The 17,641-nt window shown below is 45.5% G+C and overlaps 1 protein-coding gene across 4 annotated transcripts in view; it reads left to right on the top strand.

Moving 5' to 3' along the window:
• lrp2a (low density lipoprotein receptor-related protein 2a) overlaps window positions 1–17,641 on the top strand; it is a 67,044-nt gene that overhangs the window by 23,236 nt on the left and 26,167 nt on the right. For 2 of the 4 annotated variants that reach the window (XM_042306802.1, XM_042306801.1), the window contains exons 22-48: window positions 140–379; window positions 520–639; window positions 867–983; window positions 1,075–1,095; window positions 1,518–1,898; window positions 2,198–2,212; window positions 2,508–2,756; window positions 3,479–3,690; window positions 3,804–3,988; window positions 4,093–4,321; window positions 7,975–8,152; window positions 8,349–8,477; window positions 9,203–9,369; window positions 9,466–9,609; window positions 9,790–9,899; window positions 10,390–10,567; window positions 10,821–11,034; window positions 11,732–11,971; window positions 12,186–12,374; window positions 13,421–14,341; window positions 14,482–14,647; window positions 14,811–14,969; window positions 15,063–15,352; window positions 15,594–15,794; window positions 16,041–16,067; window positions 16,179–16,217; window positions 16,317–16,559. In XM_042306802.1, the coding sequence (XP_042162736.1) occupies window positions 140–379; window positions 520–639; window positions 867–983; window positions 1,075–1,095; window positions 1,518–1,898; window positions 2,198–2,212; window positions 2,508–2,756; window positions 3,479–3,690; window positions 3,804–3,988; window positions 4,093–4,321; window positions 7,975–8,152; window positions 8,349–8,477; window positions 9,203–9,369; window positions 9,466–9,609; window positions 9,790–9,899; window positions 10,390–10,567; window positions 10,821–11,034; window positions 11,732–11,971; window positions 12,186–12,374; window positions 13,421–14,341; window positions 14,482–14,647; window positions 14,811–14,969; window positions 15,063–15,352; window positions 15,594–15,794; window positions 16,041–16,067; window positions 16,179–16,217; window positions 16,317–16,559 (5,364 nt within the window). The remainder of the gene's footprint in view (window positions 1–139; window positions 380–519; window positions 640–866; window positions 984–1,074; window positions 1,096–1,517; window positions 1,899–2,197; window positions 2,213–2,507; window positions 2,757–3,478; window positions 3,691–3,803; window positions 3,989–4,092; window positions 4,322–7,974; window positions 8,153–8,348; window positions 8,478–9,202; window positions 9,370–9,465; window positions 9,610–9,789; window positions 9,900–10,389; window positions 10,568–10,820; window positions 11,035–11,731; window positions 11,972–12,185; window positions 12,375–13,420; window positions 14,342–14,481; window positions 14,648–14,810; window positions 14,970–15,062; window positions 15,353–15,593; window positions 15,795–16,040; window positions 16,068–16,178; window positions 16,218–16,316; window positions 16,560–17,641) is intronic. The other 2 variants (XM_042306803.1, XM_042306804.1) reach the window with 2 other exon arrangements.

Below are 17,641 nucleotides of genomic sequence, written 5' to 3'. Positions count from 1 at the left end.
TTATTGGGGCATTAGTAATAATGTTTAATATACTTATACGTATATTTTGTATACTTTTAGTATACTTAGAATGGCTTGTTACGGTGTTAAAAAGTAGCCAAAAAATGATGTTTCATGAATCCTTACTTTTCTTTCTCAGACACCACCTGCTCACCCAGGGCATTCACCTGTGCCAACCAGCACTGTGTGCCCAGTGGATGGCACTGTGACGGGCACAACGACTGCTTTGACAGCAGTGACGAGCGGGACTGCCCCACCCAGACCCCTGGCACCTGCGCGGCCAACCAGTTCACCTGTGCCAACAACCGCTGTATCCCACACATCTGGCTGTGTGACACGGACAACGACTGTGGAGACGGCTCGGACGAGGCCAACTGCAGTGAGTCTCCGAGTCAAGGACCACATTTATTTACCATAGGAGTAATACCTCTGTTATTGAGTGTCTTTTTGAGAATGACTGTCAAGTCAGTCATGTGTTGCATTTAACTGTTAGCTCCATTGGTCTCTCTGTGTTGGCAGACCTCAGTGGTACATGCCACCCGGAACAGTTCCAGTGCCCAGACCACCGCTGTATAGGCCCCAGCTATGTGTGTGACGGTGACAGAGACTGTATGGATGGGGCTGACGAACAGGGCTGCAGTGAGTCTCTCTGTCTTATTTCCGCACTGTACTGTATTTAGGAACTTGCATAGTTGGACAGCGCCAACAAACAAGTGTCACACAGTTTCAAGTCAATTGAATACACCGTGAACGCAAGCGTACGTTAGCCTCTTATCCCATTGATCTTCTTCCATGTGTATTAAACAGAACACGCAATGACTTTGCGTGTTCTAAACGGCATCCTTTGTTGTTTTTTTTCTTTTCAGTTTACAACTGCACTCTCTATGAGTTCAAGTGTTCTAATGGACATCAGTGTATCAACTCCTACTACCGCTGTGATGGGGTCTTTGACTGTAGCGATCACTCAGATGAGTCTGGCTGTCGTAAGTATTCAACCTCTTTTTTTTTAAGTTACAAGAAAATGTAATGATCAGTTTATATACTCTCCTTTCTTGCCTTCCACACTGCTATCAGATGATCGTGAGCCTTTACCAGGTAGGAACAGCCTCAATCATTGGTTAAACCTCACGTGTGTAGCTTTGATTCATCCCAATACCTGCCAACCACACTAACCCTCTGAATACGGTTAGCATGTTGCAAAACACAATTGTATAAAAACAATTTTTTGGGTCTGTAGTCACGTGTGTTCTAGAATGTCCAAATAGTGGGTTTTGATACAGAGTAGAATGCAATGGCTGTTGCAAGTGTACCAACTCAATGTTTTGAGTCACAAGAAGAAAATAGAAGGATCAGTTTCTACATGCAGAGTTGATCAACCAACGGGTCTCAGAGCACAGCAGTTTGAGCATTACTCTCAGTGAAGTGACATCATCGCCGAGGTTCTGTTGAGGCTTCGTCCTGAACTTCAGCCACACTTCACTACACTGTCTGACCTTGCCTTCTCCTGCTCTGCCCAGCCACCAGACCCCCAGGGATGTGCCACCATGAGAGTGAGTTCCAGTGCCAGTCCGACGGCAGCTGTATCCCCTCCACCTGGGAGTGTGACGGTCACCCGGACTGCGAGGACGGCTCAGACGAGCACCACGTCTGTCCCCCCCGCACCTGCCCCACCACCCTGTTCCGCTGTGACAACGGCAACTGTGTGTACCAACGGTGGCTCTGCGACGGCGACAACGACTGTAGGGACATGAGTGACGAGAGAGACTGCCCCACGCCACCTTTCCGCTGCCCTAGCTGGCAGTGGCAGTGCCCGGGCCACAGCATGTGTGTCAACATCAGCAGGGTGTGTGACAACAATCCCGACTGCCCCAATGGTGCAGACGAGTCTCCGCTCTGCAGTAAGTCACCATCTCTCTCTGCCTTTTAGGCCAGCATGCTAATAGTGTCATGTTACGAAAATGAAGTGCACTCTCTGTAAATTTTCCATTGTAATTATCTAGTTTCACTGGTCACTTGAAATCTTGACATATTTTGCACGGCATTTCTGGTCACAACCAATTGAGTGCGTTAATGTTTGTGAGGAATTTGTGTTATGTGTGTAATCTTGTGTTCAAATCATGCATGTGTTGATTTGTTCTGTATTAACTTAAAAGTGATCTATGATTTCCTTCCTTCTTGCCTTCCTCACTGCTTTCAGACGAGCCCTTGCCAGGTAGGAACAACCTCAATCATTGGTACAAACCTCACGCGTGTAGCTTTGATTCATCCCAAAACCTGCCATCCACACTAACCAACTCAATATGGGTAGAATGGTGCAAAACACAATTGGAGGATAAAGGGAAATTCTTGTCTGTAGTTACACGTGTAGAAAATGTGTTTCAGAATGTACTAATGGTGTGTTTTGACGAAATTCACAAAATATTCTCTAGGGTAGAACGCGTTATTTGTAGCACTGTGATTAATTGAGCAGCTTTCTCTTATTGACTCTCCTCTTTTTACCGTCCTAGACCAAGAGAGCTGCACTGACAACAACGCAGGTTGCACCCACGGCTGCATCCAGGGGCCTTTTGGGGCCCAGTGCACGTGTCCCATGGGCTACCAGCTGAGTAACGACTCGAAGACGTGCGATGACGTAGACGAGTGTAGCCCCCCTGGCCTGTGTAGCCAGCATTGCTTCAACGAGAGAGGCTCCTTTCGCTGTCACTGCTCCGACGGATACACTCTGGAGGCTGACCAACGCGCATGCAAGGTCTCAGGTCAGGAGGAGGATGTGTGTGTGTTTGGGGGGTTGAATTGGCATCCGCTGCATTACCATTTTGTGCTCTTAGAAACGATTTACGTACATTGTCATACCAATCCATCATATAGATTTGACCAATCCATTTAGTCCACAACATACTCAGTTATGTTTCCTCTAAACATAATTGGCCTGATTTCAAAATAAGACACATCCTCCCACTATGGATTAAATTCAGTCTCCTAGATGACAGGCAGAGATGGATATACAGTGCATCTGATTGGCCCACACAGACATGATAAACTGCCCAGTGGCTGGACAGGACAGGACATGAATGGTCTGAAGGGAGCCGGTGTTGGCACCAGACCACCGGGCGGATGCACTCTCTCTCTTCTTCATTCTCTCCCCACTCTACTCTGATTTCCCCAGATAAGACAAATAACATATATGTCACTCACTGACTCTCTCTCCGGGTAATTAGGACATAATCAACAACAAAGGGCTTGTTTATGAGCAGTGTGCCTGACATGAGCCCGTCTACCTCAAAGATAACCAGTTGAAAATCCCTGTAATTCAATCTGCCATTATTCCCAACAGGGCTGCATTGATTCCCTGCTGTAGATATCTTAGGAGCTCAACTTATCTTGTTTTGTAGATTTAAGGAAGAATTGTATACAGCTGATGTGAAGTCTTGTTTGAATTATAATGCACAGGTGAAAAGAGAGTATTCTTTGTTTCCAGGTTCACGCGAGGCTTTTCTTTTAGTCGCCAGCCGAAATCAGATTGTGTCTGATGACATAACCACTCAACCCAATGTGGTCCGCTCGCTGGTCCGGGATGGACGAAACATTGTGGCGCTGGACTTTGACTCAGTGACTGACCGTGTGTACTGGTCTGACACCAGCCAGGACAGAATATGGAGCGCTCACAAAAATGGCAGCGACAGGGCTGTGGTGAGTACCGAATGCCCTTCCATTTCCCACAAAAGAAATGCTGCGCTTTCTACATTCTCTAGGGTAATGAAATGAACTCCAATAACTTAAACATATGTGTGTTGATTTGACAGGTTTTTGACAGTGGAGTGACAGTGACAGAGAGCCTGGCAGTGGACTGGGTTGGCAGGAACCTATACTGGACTGACTATGTTCTGGAGACCATTGAGGTGTCCAAACTGGACGGCACCCACAGGACTGTCTTGGTTAGTGAGAATGTGACCAATCCCAGAGCCATTGTGCTGGACCCAAGGGACAGGTGAGGCTCATCTTTAGAGAGTAGAGTACACAGTGGAAATTCAAAATGTAATGAATGAAAACAGCGTAATTGACTGTAACTATAACAGTTCATCTACTGTGCAGTGCTCACCTCATGTTCTGGACAGACTGGGGGAGGAACCCTCGCATTGAGAAGGCCAGTATGGACGGGAAGATGAGGACAACCATCATAAGCAACAAACTGTACTGGCCCAACGGCCTAACCATTGACTATCCCAACAATCTGCTCTACTTCGCGGATGCCTACCTGGATTTTATTGACTACTGTGATTACAATGGCAAAAACAGGAAACAAGTTCTGGCCAGCGATCTGGTGAGCAAATTAAAAATGTTATTTACATTCTTTACATATATATCAAATCATTGATACATAATGAACAAAAATATGACTGCAACATGTAAAGTGTTGGTCCCATGTTTCATGAGCTGAAATAAAAGATCCAAGAAATGTTCCATACGCACGAAAAGTGTATTTCTCTCAAATGTTTGTTTACAATCCTGTTATTTCTTTCAAATTGGTTTACAACCCTGTTTGTGAGCATTTCTCCTTTGCCAAGATAATCCATCCACCTGACAGGTGTGGCATATCAAGAAGCTTATTAAACAGCATGGTCATTACACAGGTGCTGGGAACAATAAAAGGCCACTCTAAAATGTACAGTTCTGTCACACAACACGGTGCCACAGATGTCTCAAATTTTGATGGAGCGCGCAATTGGCATGGTGACTGCAGGAAAGTCCACCACAGCTGTTGCCAGAGAATGTAATGTTCATTTCTCTACCAAAAGCTGCCCACAAAATCGCTTTAGAGAATTTGGCAGTACGTCCAACCGGCCTCACAATCGCAGACCATGTGTATCCACACCAGCCTAGGACCTCCACATCCGGCTTCTTCACCTGTGTGATCGTCTGAGACCAGCCACCCAGACAGCTGACGAAACTGTGGGTTTGCACAACTGAAGAATTTCTTTACAAACTACCAGAAACCGTCTCAGGGAAGTTCATCAACGTGCTCGTTGTCCTCACCAGGGTCTTGACCTGACTGCAGTTCGGCGGCGTAACACAACTTCAGTGGGCAAATGCTCACCTTCGATGCCCACTGGCACGCTGGAGAAGTGTGCTCTTCACGGATGAATCCCGGTTTCAACTGTACCAGGCAGATGGCAGACAGTGTTTGTAGGTACTTTAGGTATTTTTAAGGTGAGGACCTTATTGGGTTTTGTAGGCCTATGTTAATGACCAAATTGAATAAGCAAAGGTATAAATATAAAATATAAATGGTAGGCTACATTTTTTACAGGGGTGGAAAAAGTACCCAATTTTCATTCTCCAGTAAAAGTAAAGATACCTTAATAGAAAATGACTCAAGTAAAAAGGTATTTGGTTTGAAATATACTTAAGTATCAAAAGTAAATGTAATTGCTAAAATATACGAAAGTATCAAGAGTGGCACAGGCACTGCATCTCAGTACTTGAGGCATCACTACAGACACCCTTGGTCAATTCCAGGCTGTATCACAACCGGCAGTGATTGGGAGTCCCATAGGGCGGCGCACAATTGGCCCAACGCCGTCCGGGTTTGGCCGGTGTAGGCCGTCATTGTAAATAAGAATTTGTTCTTAACTGACTTGCCTAGTTAACTAAAGGTAGAATAAAATAAAATAAACATCAAAGTAAGAGCAGATCAGATACAGTAGGGGTGACCAGGGATTTCTTCTTGATACGGGCGTGGATTGGACAAGATTCCTGTCCTGCTTCAAAATGTAACGAATACTTTTGGGTATCAGGGCAAATGTATGGAGTATAAAGTACGTTATTTTCTTCAGGAATGTAGTGGAGTAAATGTGAAAGAAATAGTATAGTAAAGTACAGATACCCCCAAAAAACGACTTAAGTAGTACTTTAAAGTATTTTTACTTAAGTACTTTACACCACAGATTTTGTAAATGTATTTTTCTCATTCAGTTTCACACTCTCGATCCTGCAAAACGTTCTCACTACGCTACTGTAGCTCACCCAACCTGTGTTGATTGACAGTTTGCTGATCCAATCAGAGGGCCGAGTGTGCGTTTCACTAGCTAATATATATTTTTTGGGGGCAAGTGCGATACTGTCTCTGGCTGCGTGCGCCTAATCTACGGAGACTGTGCCACAAAACGAGTGACAAAATGTAACAAAATGTGGGCAGATGTCATCAGTCTCAAATATAAGTTGATTCCCAAGTCTTGAGACTCCAAATCGAAGTCAAGTCTGAAGTTGTTTTATTTTCTATCAAGTTGAGTCTCAAGTCATCAAATTTGTGACTCAAGTCAGACTCGAGTCCAAGTCATGTGACTCGAGTCCACACCTCTGCAAAGAACCCTAGAACAACATCCGGGGATCTCCAGGCCTCTCTCGCCTCGGCTAAGGTCAATGTTCATGATTCCACCATCAGAAAGACACTGAGCAAAAATGGGATTCATGGCGGAGTAGCAATGCGGAAACCATTGCTCACTAAGACGAACCTGAATGCTCGTCTTAAGTTTGCCAAAAAGCACCTGGATGATCCTCAAGCGTTCTGAAACAATGTTCTATGGACCGATGAGTCAAAAGTAGAACTCTTTGGCTGACATGGGCCCCGTTATACCTGGCGAAAACCAAACACTGTATTCCACAGTAAGAACCTCATACCAGCGGTCAAGCATGGTGGTGGTAGTGTCATGGTTTGGGGATGCTTTGCTGCATCAGTACCTGGACGCCATGCCATCATTGAAGGAACCATGCATTCTGTTCTGTATCAGAGAATACTACAGGAGAATGTCAGGCCATCCGTCTGTGAGCTGAAGCTGAAGCGCAGCTGAGTCATGCAGCAAGACAATGATCCAAAACACACAAGCAAGTCTACATCAGAATGGTTGAAGAACAAGAAATTGAACGTTTTGACCTGAAATGAGCAGGTCATGCTGGAAAACCCACAATTGTCACTGAGTTGAAGCTGTTCTGCACGAAGGAGTGGGCTAAAATTCCTCCCCGGCGCAATGAGAAACTAATTGATAACTACAAGAAGTGTTCGATTGCAGTTATTGCAGCTAAAGATGGTGTAACCAGTTATTGCAGCTAAAGATGGTGTAACCAGTTATTGCAGCTAAAGATGGTGTAACCAGTTATTGCAGCTAAAGATGGTGTAACCAGTTATTGCAGCTAAAGATGGTGTAACCAGTTATTGCAGCTAAAGATGGTGTAACCAGTTATTGCAGCTAAAGATGGTGTAACCAGTTATTGCAGCTAAAGATGGTGTAACCAGTTATTGCAGCTAAAGATGGTGTAACCAGTTATTGCAGCTAAAGATGGTGTAACCAGTTATTGCAGCTAAAGATGGTGTAACCAGCTATTGCAGCTAAAGATGGTGTAACCAGTTATTGCAGCTAAAGATGGTGTAACCAGTTATTGCAGCTAAAGATGGTGTAACCAGTTATTGCAGCTAAAGATGGTGTAACCAGTTATTGCAGCTAAAGATGGTGTAACCAGTTATTGCAGCTAAAGATGGTGTAACTAGTTATTGAGTTTAAGGGTGCGATTACTTTTTCACACGGGGGCATTGGTTTTGCATGACGTTTTTTTAATAAATAAATGAAATATGTATACATTTTTTGTATTATTTGTTCACTCGGGGTCCCTTTTATATAACATTAGGTTTTGGTTGGTGAGCTGATAACATTCAGTGTAAAAAATATGCTGGAAAAAACGTCTGGGCAGATACTTTTTCACGGCAGTGAATGAATGAACAGTAACTCAGTAAAATCTTTGAAATAGTTGCATGTTGCGTTTATATTTTTGTTCAGTGTAGATGTCAATGATACCGTTTTTAAGCTAGGAGAACATTACATACATCATATAATTTTTATTCAAATGTGCTTATTTCCTTCTTTTGTGTGGGTTAATATCAATAAAATGCACTTCTTGTCTTTTGCTGCTCTCAATAAAAAGGTACTGCAACATCCCCACGCAATTACCATTTTTGAGGATTTTGTGTATTGGACCGACAGATACATCAACCGCGTTATCCGAGCCCATAAGTGGCACGGGGGGAACCAGACAGTGATGCTCTACAACCTTCCTCAGCCCATGGGCCTGGTGGCGGTACACCCGGCCAGGCAGCCCGCAGGTAGGACAAGGACATACAGTAGTACATGGTAGGCCAACTGAAAATACAGATTTGGCATGGTGATATCATAAGCTAGTATTGCCACAGTACAGTTTTGTCATTGTATTTGAAATGACATTTCAGAATGAAACCAGAGGTGACTGAAAACGGTTTACTTTTTTTTCTTGTGTGTGTGTGTTATGGGACCTGTGTGCAGGTGAAAACCACTGCTTTAGCAGCCCCTGTTCTCATATCTGTCTGCTGTCGGCCGTGGGGCCCAGCTTCTACTCCTGTGCCTGCCCCTCAGGCTGGACCCTGGCTGCAGACCAAATCACCTGTGCCAGAGGTAGGCTCCATGCCAACCTGAGGGAAACGCTCATCACTCACAGTTTGATTAAAAAGGAAGTCAGGTCAGATGGAACAGATAGATTGTAACATTCATAAGTCATAAAGCTTTTATTAATGGAGTAGGAATTGCAGTAAATCCTTCTCGAGCCTACATACAGAGCTGCTCTTTGCAAATATATTTTAAGGGGATCTATCCAGCTCCTAGAGCGCCAGACTCATATTTTAGAGGCTAGGGACTTGTCAACAGTATCCCATTTAAATTCTGTTGTAAAATCCCTTTCCAGAAGTAAATATTTAGGATCATAAAAGTGTGGCTAAGGTTTCAATAAGACAAGGGACCTTTAATGTGAAGTCCAGAGAGTCCTCTTTAGGTCAACAGCTTAACCCATATCAGGTTGCAGGGCTTCAGCTTTTTCTAGCCATGCAGAACGCATTCTCCCCTGAGAGGTGAATTACCCAAGAATGAAAATGCCCCCGAGCTATCCATTGATTCTAATCTCTGATGACAAAGCAAATCAGGGCTGTGGAACAAACTTTCACCAGCCCATCTGAACCCCCTCCTCTTTCAACCTTCTTTCAACATTAAGAGGTCTTAGGAAGAAAGTATGGTGATACCAAATTATAGTATTTGTTTCTGTTTTAAAAAATTCAGTCAGCGCCCCGTAGGCTACAGACATGTCCGTTTGGAGCTGTTTGGTGATGAATAGTTTTGTTTTCCTGCAGTTGAGGATCCTTTCTTGGTGGTGGTAAGAGATAGCGTCATATACGGCATTCCCTTGAACCCGGACGTCAAGAGCAACGATGCCATGGTGCCTGTTGCTGGACTTCAGAATGGATACGATGTGGACTTTGACAACACTGAGCAGACCATCTATTGGGTGGAGCACCCGGTAAGTGTTCACACTCTCCACACCAACAGAGACCTGAAGTGAGACTACTCTACTGTCCCTAGGCTCTGACCAACCCCTGTCCCTTCTCCTCTGTAGGGCGAGATCCACAGGGTGAAGTCGGACGGTACCAACAGGACAGAGTTTGCCCCGGCAGCCATCCTGGGTTCCCCTGTGGGCCTGGCCCTGGACTGGATGACAGAGAACCTGTACTACACCAACCCAGCCAGCCAGTCGATTGAGGTGAGCTGAAACATCCATACTCTCTACGCTCCTGTAGAAAGCAATGCAGTTATTCTGGAAAATGAACGGTGCTGATCGTGATCATCGTATTTAGACAAATAAAGTCGTTATCTCAGTTGGTTTCCCTACGTCAGGGGTATATCTGATACAGTATGTGCGTGCATTTGCGTGTTTTGTCAGGTTTTGAGGCTGAGAGGGGAGATGCAGTACAGAAAGACTCTCATCACCAATAATGGCTCCCCGACTGGCGCAGGCACTCCGGTTGGCATCGCTGTGGACCCAGCACGCGGGTAAGCCCATTTTTAACACTGCTCTGGCAGGGCTGCTCATCTCCACAGTCACTGAGCCCTATCTGCCTGCCTGCCATTTGCTCCACCCCCAGAGAGAGACTTACCACTGTTACTGTATACCACACAACACAATCCACTCCAACAAGCCACCACCTGGGAATATGTACACCTATTACCTATTCATTGTTAGCATATCAAATGTGTAATGACATCATTTTAAAAACTTATCAGCTGCAGGACAGAAGAACGTATCAAAGAAAAAGGAATGTCCGCAACTCTGGTAATCAGAAGCACAAAACAGTTGGATCTTCTGAAATCACCACGGGAGTTTACCAGAGTTGCGGACATTCCTTTTTTTCTTTAATGACATAATTGAGATACACATTTCTCGCTTCATCTCACACATGGATTGAATCTGTTGTAGAGGGTCTCATATGAGGTGATGGAAATGCCGAGGGGCTGTATTCATAGCCGTGTGTCTCTCTGTAAGGAAACTGTACTGGACAGACCAGGGCACAGAGAGCGGCATCCCTGCCAAGGTGGCGGCTGCAGACCTGGACGGCTCCAACCCTGTCACCCTGTTCACCAACAACCTGGATCAGGTGGAGTTCATCACTGTGGACATCAGTGAGAACAAGCTGTACTGGGCTGTCACAGGCGCCGGAATGGTGGGCCGCCGTCACTACCTTAACCACTGCCTGTGTCTCAAATGCCACCCTATTCCCTACATAGTACACTACTTTTGACAAGGGCCCATAGGGCTCTGGTCGATTCAAGTGCACTATATGGGGAATAGGGTGCCCTATTATTCCTGGGTCTGACTCTTAACAATATACCACTTATGTAGTCCACCTCAATGCCTATTATCCATATATTTGACATGTTATTAATGGCAGTCTTGATATTAATAAAACCCCATAGATTGAGCGTGGCGACCCAGACGGGACCAATCGCATCACTATAGTGACAGGCTTGTCCCATCCCTGGGGTGTTGCTGTTCATGAGAGCTTCCTGTACTTCACCGACCGGGACTTTGAGGTGATAGAGCGCGTGGACAAGGCCACCGGTGCGAACAAGGTGGTGCTGCGGGACAACGTGTCTGGACTGAGAGTACTGAAAGTGCACTACAGGGAGAGTGAGTATCTGAGGGACCTGATGGTACACAGCCAAGCAAATATGAACCCCACTCCATTGATCTGGATGGAGACCTAAGCGTTGGTTAATTAAATAAGAACCATTAACTTGTTGGAAGCATCAGGATTACCAGTTTATTGGAGTTTTTTTTATTGTGTTGAGTGTTTAATCAGTATGCAAACATACGTATTCTGTCTGTTCTGTTTTTTTGTGGTAAAGAAATAGCATTGCTGAATTATGGTATTGCTTTGGTGTTTTTGATAGCTGCTGGGTAATTACTAGGGAGACGGAGTGGATTATTAGTTGACCAGTTCCTCGTCCTTTATTAGGAACACTGGGCATTGTGTACGGAACAAGCCGTGTTCCTTTATCCCCTAAAACAGAGCAGATACTGTGAGTGACATGTTTTCTAGGAGTTAAACCAGCCGTGAGCCTGATTTGACAACAATGTATCAAAGTGGTGTTGTCGTCAGATTCTTCCAATGATGACTAAGAAATGAGGTGCAGGTTACTTTCAGTTCCAGTAATGTCATTTGTAATAGTTTAGTCTCATTTTGAAACGTCCCTGGCGTTGCGCTTGTCGTCCAAGACCTAGAAGTTGTTTCGGGAATTCTTAATACATTTCTAGTTCTATTTGGCCAGACTCCTGTTGTATATGAATGATGTCCTAATCCACCATGTGGTCTTTGCCTCTGCAGCCTCGGCTGGTACATCCAACGGCTGCAGCAACAACATGGGGCTGTGTGAGCACCTGTGTCTACCACGGCCCGGGGGCCTGTATACCTGTGCCTGTGCTACGGGCTTCAAGCTGAGTGCTGACAACAGAACCTGTGCTTCATACCAGTCCTACGTGGTCATCTCCATGCTATCTGCCCTCAAAGGTTTCAGTCTGGAGGGGGCTGACCACTCTGAGGCCATGGTGCCAGTGGCTGGGAGAGGTAGGTGTTGTTCAGATATAAAACTCCTGCTGCAGGGCATTCTAATTCTGTATGTCATGCATGTGGAGGCTTTATGGATGCTTTATGAATGTTACATGATACCAAGGAAACAACACTTTGTTTGGTTCTCAGACAATATACTCTGATGTGACAGTGTGACATTGAAGCAACCACTGAAGTGTTTGTGTCTTACATCTCTGGTTGTGTCGTGCAGGCCGCAATGCTTTGCATGTGGACGTCCACATGCCCTCTGGGTTCCTCTACTGGTGTGACTTCAGCAGCACCGTGACATCTCAGAATGGAATCCGCCGGATCAAGTCTGACGGAGCAGGTTTCGACAGTGTGGTCACGTCTGGAATCGGACGCAACGGGATACGAGGTATCGCCGTGGACTGGGCTGCAGGTAGGCATGTTCAGAGAGCTCAAATGAAAAGTGTTTCAATTATGCCAGAAGTAGGGCTCTATAAAATCTGTTTTATTTTTTGCCTGATTCTGTTTGTTTTTTTCCCAAATTCCCTTTTCTCCATTTTGTTTTTCCAGGTTTCTGTTTTTCCCAGTTTTTTTTTTTTTTTTTTTTTTTTTTTTTGGGGGTTATTCAAAATCACACTTAGTTAATAGAAAAACATCCTACATTCGATGATTTAAGTCCACAACAATCCTTTAACAACATCCGGAGACCACCTTTGAGTTCTGGGAAATATCTAAGACGTTTAGAATTTGGGGTGTAGTTACCCTTTAATTAAACTGTGCACCAGCCAGAGACCATTGTTTGGTTAGCTGTGTTTCTGTAGCGCTTGTGTGATTGCAGAGTTTGCAAAACAAATGGCCACAGGATTGATACAAATAATCATGACATTATTCTGCCAGGTAGGCACAACCCATTGGAACCCCTGCCCAGTTGACTACTTTGACTACTTTAAAATGGCGGAAGCATTGTAGAAGCCCACAATGGCACTGCCTATGCTAAAATGGCCTTTTGGCCACTAGAGGCCTTTGTCATTCTCTATGGGCCCTACAGCAGGTAGAGGAAGTAAAGGTCAGCCAGTAGTAGGTATCCATGGATACAGCGTAAGAGGCTTCAACACAGGGCCTGACTCCAGAGAGCAGGCTGGTTTATATAACAGTCAGTTGACTGGAAAGAAATGAGTATAATGGACAGGAGAATGCTACTTATCTTGGTACTGTGGCCAATAAGGATTTAAATGATGGTTATACTAAACAAATGCCGGTTTCCCGGACCCAGACTATATATAAGCCTATTTCTGCTTTTGCTGTCCAGAAATAGGCTTAATCTGGGTGTGGGAAACCAGCTCCTGGTGACTATGCAAATTAGCAGGCTTACTCTGTCCTTACGCAACCACTCAATAAGAACTACATGACCACAGGCCTTTCCTACATCATCTAATCCCCATTACCCTTTCACTTATATATGTCAATTTGGCTTTTCAGGAAACCTCTATTTCACGAATGCTTTCCTGACGGAGACCTATGTGGAGGTTCTGCGCTTGAACACCACTTTCAGACGTGTGCTGTTGAAGACTCAAGTGGACATGCCACGCCACATCGTGGTGGACCCTAAAAACAGATACCTGTTCTGGGCAGATTACGGACAGAACCCCAAGATTGAGCGAGCTCTGCTGGACGGGACCAACCGCACTGTGCTGGTGTCGTCTGGGATTATAACCCCGCGAGGTCTGGCTCTGGACTACCAGACTGGATATGTCTACTGGGTGGATGACTCTCTGGATATGATAGCCCGGGTCGACCCTCAGGGGGGCGAGACAGAGGTAGTCCGGTTTGGGAGTCGTTACCCGACTCCCTATGGCATCACTGTGTTTGAGACTAGCATCATCTGGGTGGACAGGAACCTGAAGAAGGTGTTCCAGGCCAGTAAGGAGCCTGGCAGTACAGAGCAGCCTACAGTCATCAGAGACAACATCAACATGCTGAGAGACGTGACCATCTATGACCAGCGTATCCAGCCCAGCTCGGCCCAGCAGCTCAACAACAATCCCTGCCTGGAGACCAATGGAGGCTGTGCCCACTTCTGCTTCGCCCTCCCCGGGAACCAGACCAAGAAGTGTGGCTGTGCCTTTGGCAACCTGGGGACGGACAACAAGGGCTGTGTGGTGTCGCGGGATGATTACCTCATCTTTACAACAGAGAGTACGGTGCAGAGCCTACATTTGGACACGGACGACCACGGACTGCCCTTCCCTGTGGTCAACGTGCCCGGCACCTCTGTGGCCCTGGACTTTGACCGCACAGACAATAGGATCTACTTCACCCAGAGCTCAGGGGCTGGGAGCAGCAAGATTAGCTTCATCAGTCTTTCATCTCCTCCCTCACCTCCAGTAGTGGTGGCTTCAGGTAAGACACTTAACAGCTAGATTTGTTTTGTTATGTTACAAAATCATACTGTAATTAATGATCTGGTTTCACCTTTTTTTGTGCTATTTGCTTATTGCAGTACTTTTCTACATTATGTGTTGTGTTTTGTGTCCATGCAGATCTTGGAGCTCCTGATGGTATTGCCTATGACTGGATCAACAAAAGGATTTACTACAGTGACTACATCAACCAGACTATCAGCTCCATGGCAGTGGACGGGACACAGAGATCCATCATCGCTCATGTGCCTCGGCCTAGAGCCATAATGCTGGATCCCTGCAGGGGGTAAGACTGGCCAGAAATGCCAAGAATGCTAATACCGTTTCACTCCTTCTGTTGTGAAAAACAAGAGCGCTCACTCAGTATCACATATTCAGCATGTGTTGAATGTATACTGTGCAATCATTGATTAACAATGGGAAAACTCATCTTCTTCCATGCCACACAGATATATGTACTGGACAGACTGGGGGACGAATGCAAAGATTGAACGTTCTACTTTGGGAGGGAACTTCAGGGCAGAGATTGTAAACAGTAGTCTGGTGTGGCCCAATGGGCTGACCCTGGACTATGAAGAGCAGAGACTGTACTGGGCAGATGCCAGCCTGTAAGACCCTCTTATAAAGCTACCTTCTTCTCACAAGTCATTCGTTGTCCTTTCATGTTGATGCTAAAGATATGTGCTGGTTTTGGTTATCAGACAGAAGATTGAGCGCTGCTCTCTCACCGGGGCCAATCGGGAGGTCATCGTCAGCACAGCCATTTACCCTTTCGCCATGACCATGTATGGCCAGTACATCTACTGGACTGACTGGAACACACGCAGTATCTACCGGGCTAACAAGCACGATGGGTCTGACCAGAGGGTGATGACCCAGAACCTTCCATCCAGGCCTATGGACGTCCATGTGCTGGCCAGCAACAAGCAGCAACAGTGCAACAGCCCATGTCAGCAGTTCAACGGAGGCTGCAGTCACATCTGTACCCCAGGTACTAGAAGTTATGGCCCTGTTTTAATCCTCAAGTTTTCTGATCAAATAGAAGCAGGCTGTAGTTTCTGAGCTAAATGTCGGAGTTGGACCAAACTTCCATTGAAAATGTGATCTTCTCTAGCATCCTATTGTTTTGGTGTTGTAATGTTGTTTTGGGATCATGTGAGTTGGGCTGTGGTACGCCTGTCTGTCATACCCCCCCATCCGTCTGATGCCTGTCCCCCTGTCCCTCTCCGCAGGGCCCCAGGGTGCTGAGTGTCAGTGTCCCTCAGAGGGTCGCTGGTACCTGGCCGACAACAAGCACTGTATCCCTGACAACGGGACCCGCTGCCAGGAAGGCCAGTTCACCTGTATGAATGGACGCTGTATCCGTGCTCAGTGGAAGTGTGACAATGACAATGACTGTGGGGACGGAAGCGACGAACTGGAGAGAGTCTGTGGTATGGTGCTCAGTGGCCACAAGTAGTGCCTGTTTTCTCAAATCATATTTGTTTGTCTCGTCTATTTAGAAATATCTTGCAATGTGATGATTTTGCATGTCTTGAATGTGGTTGTGATTACAGCTAATTATGATTGATTTATCACTGCACCTGCTCTGTCCTTCACTCTCTGAACTACTCTTAACTGTCTTTAACATGCTGCCTCTAACCAGCCTTCTGTTTCTCACTGCAACAAACATTTTACAGGATCCAAGAATGATTTCCAAACTTCCGGTGTGTATGCTTGCAGTTCACTAATCTATTGTAGCTATTTAGTGCTGCTTGTTTATTTCTACTGACCCCATCCTAAACTAATGAATACATGTACTTACATCTTACATGCAGTCCAAGTGCAAATGGCAGCCGCATTTATTGCCTTGTCAGGTAAAGCCCGCCTCTATATTGTACACCCGTCCATCTTCACCTGCTCTCCCTGTCCATTGGCTAGAGCTCTGATAATGTTGTATCTGGTTTGATTGACAGCCTTCCACACCTGCGAGCCCACTGTGTTCACTTGTGGGAATGGTCGCTGTGTGCCCTACCACTACCGCTGTGACCACTACAACGACTGTGGGGATAACAGTGATGAGGTAGGCTGCCTGTTCAGTCCGTGCGATCCCAACACTGAGTTCCCCTGCAACAACGGACGCTGCATCGCCAAGGACTACATCTGCAATGGCATCAACAACTGTTATGACAACGGCACCTCGGACGAACAAAACTGCCGTAAGTCCTCAAAACAAAACTTGGTTACAAATCTAAAGTAAAAAGATTAGTTCATGAAGATTAGATATGTTTTTGTGTTGTAAAAGTCACTAAAATATACAGTACCAGTCAAAAGTTTGGACACACCTACTCATTCAAGTTTTTATTTTTATTTTGACTATTTTCTACATTGTAGAATAATAGTGAAAACATCAAAACTATGAAATAACACATGGAATAATGTAGTTACTAAAACAAGTGTTTTACAAATCTAAAAACAAATCATTCTTCAAAGTAGCCACCCTTTACCTTGATGACAGCTTTGCACACTCTTGGCATTCTCTCAACCAACTTCATGAGGTGGTCACCTGGAATACTTTTCCTACAGTCTTGAAGGAGTTCCCACACTTATTGGCTGCTTTTCCTTCGCTCTGCGGTCCAACTCATCCCGAACCATCTCAGTTGGGTTGAGGTTGGGTGATTGTGGAGGCCAGGTCTTCTGATGCAGTGCTCCATCACTCTCCTTCTGGTCAAATAGCCCTTACACAGCCTGAATATGTGTTTTGGGTCCTGTTGAAAAACAAATGATAGTCCCACTAAGTGCAAACCAGATGCCGTATCGCTGCAGAATGCTGTGGTAGCCATGTGGGTTATGTGTGCCTTGAGTTCTAAATAAATCACTGACAGTGTCACCTGCAAAGCACCCCCACAACATCACACCTCCTCCTCCATGCTTTACGGTGTCAAGTGTCAGTTGTGCAGAGGTGAGGACGGAGTCAGGCGCAGGACACAGAACTGAGTAAAATAACGTACTTTACTCTGAAAAATAATCAGCCAATAAATCCACGCAGGGATAACAAACCCTAACACAAATGATTAACACAAAACCAGGAACAATCACGCACAAAACATAATGAGAACCAGAGGGTTAAATAGGGAAATAATAATAACATAATGGGAACCAGGTGTGTACAAACAAGACATAACAAATGGAAAAAGAAACGTGGATCGGTGGCAGCTACAAAGCCGGTGACGACGACCGCCGAACGCCGCCAGAACAAAGACAGGCACCAACTTCGAAGGAAGTCGTGACATATGGTGGG

Source organism: Oncorhynchus tshawytscha, linkage group LG26, assembly GCF_018296145.1.
Source record: "Oncorhynchus tshawytscha isolate Ot180627B linkage group LG26, Otsh_v2.0, whole genome shotgun sequence".
Taxonomy (NCBI): domain Eukaryota; kingdom Metazoa; phylum Chordata; class Actinopteri; order Salmoniformes; family Salmonidae; genus Oncorhynchus; species Oncorhynchus tshawytscha.
The sequence above is the reverse complement of the archived record's forward strand: the minus strand, read 5'-3'. Positions and strand labels throughout refer to the sequence as shown.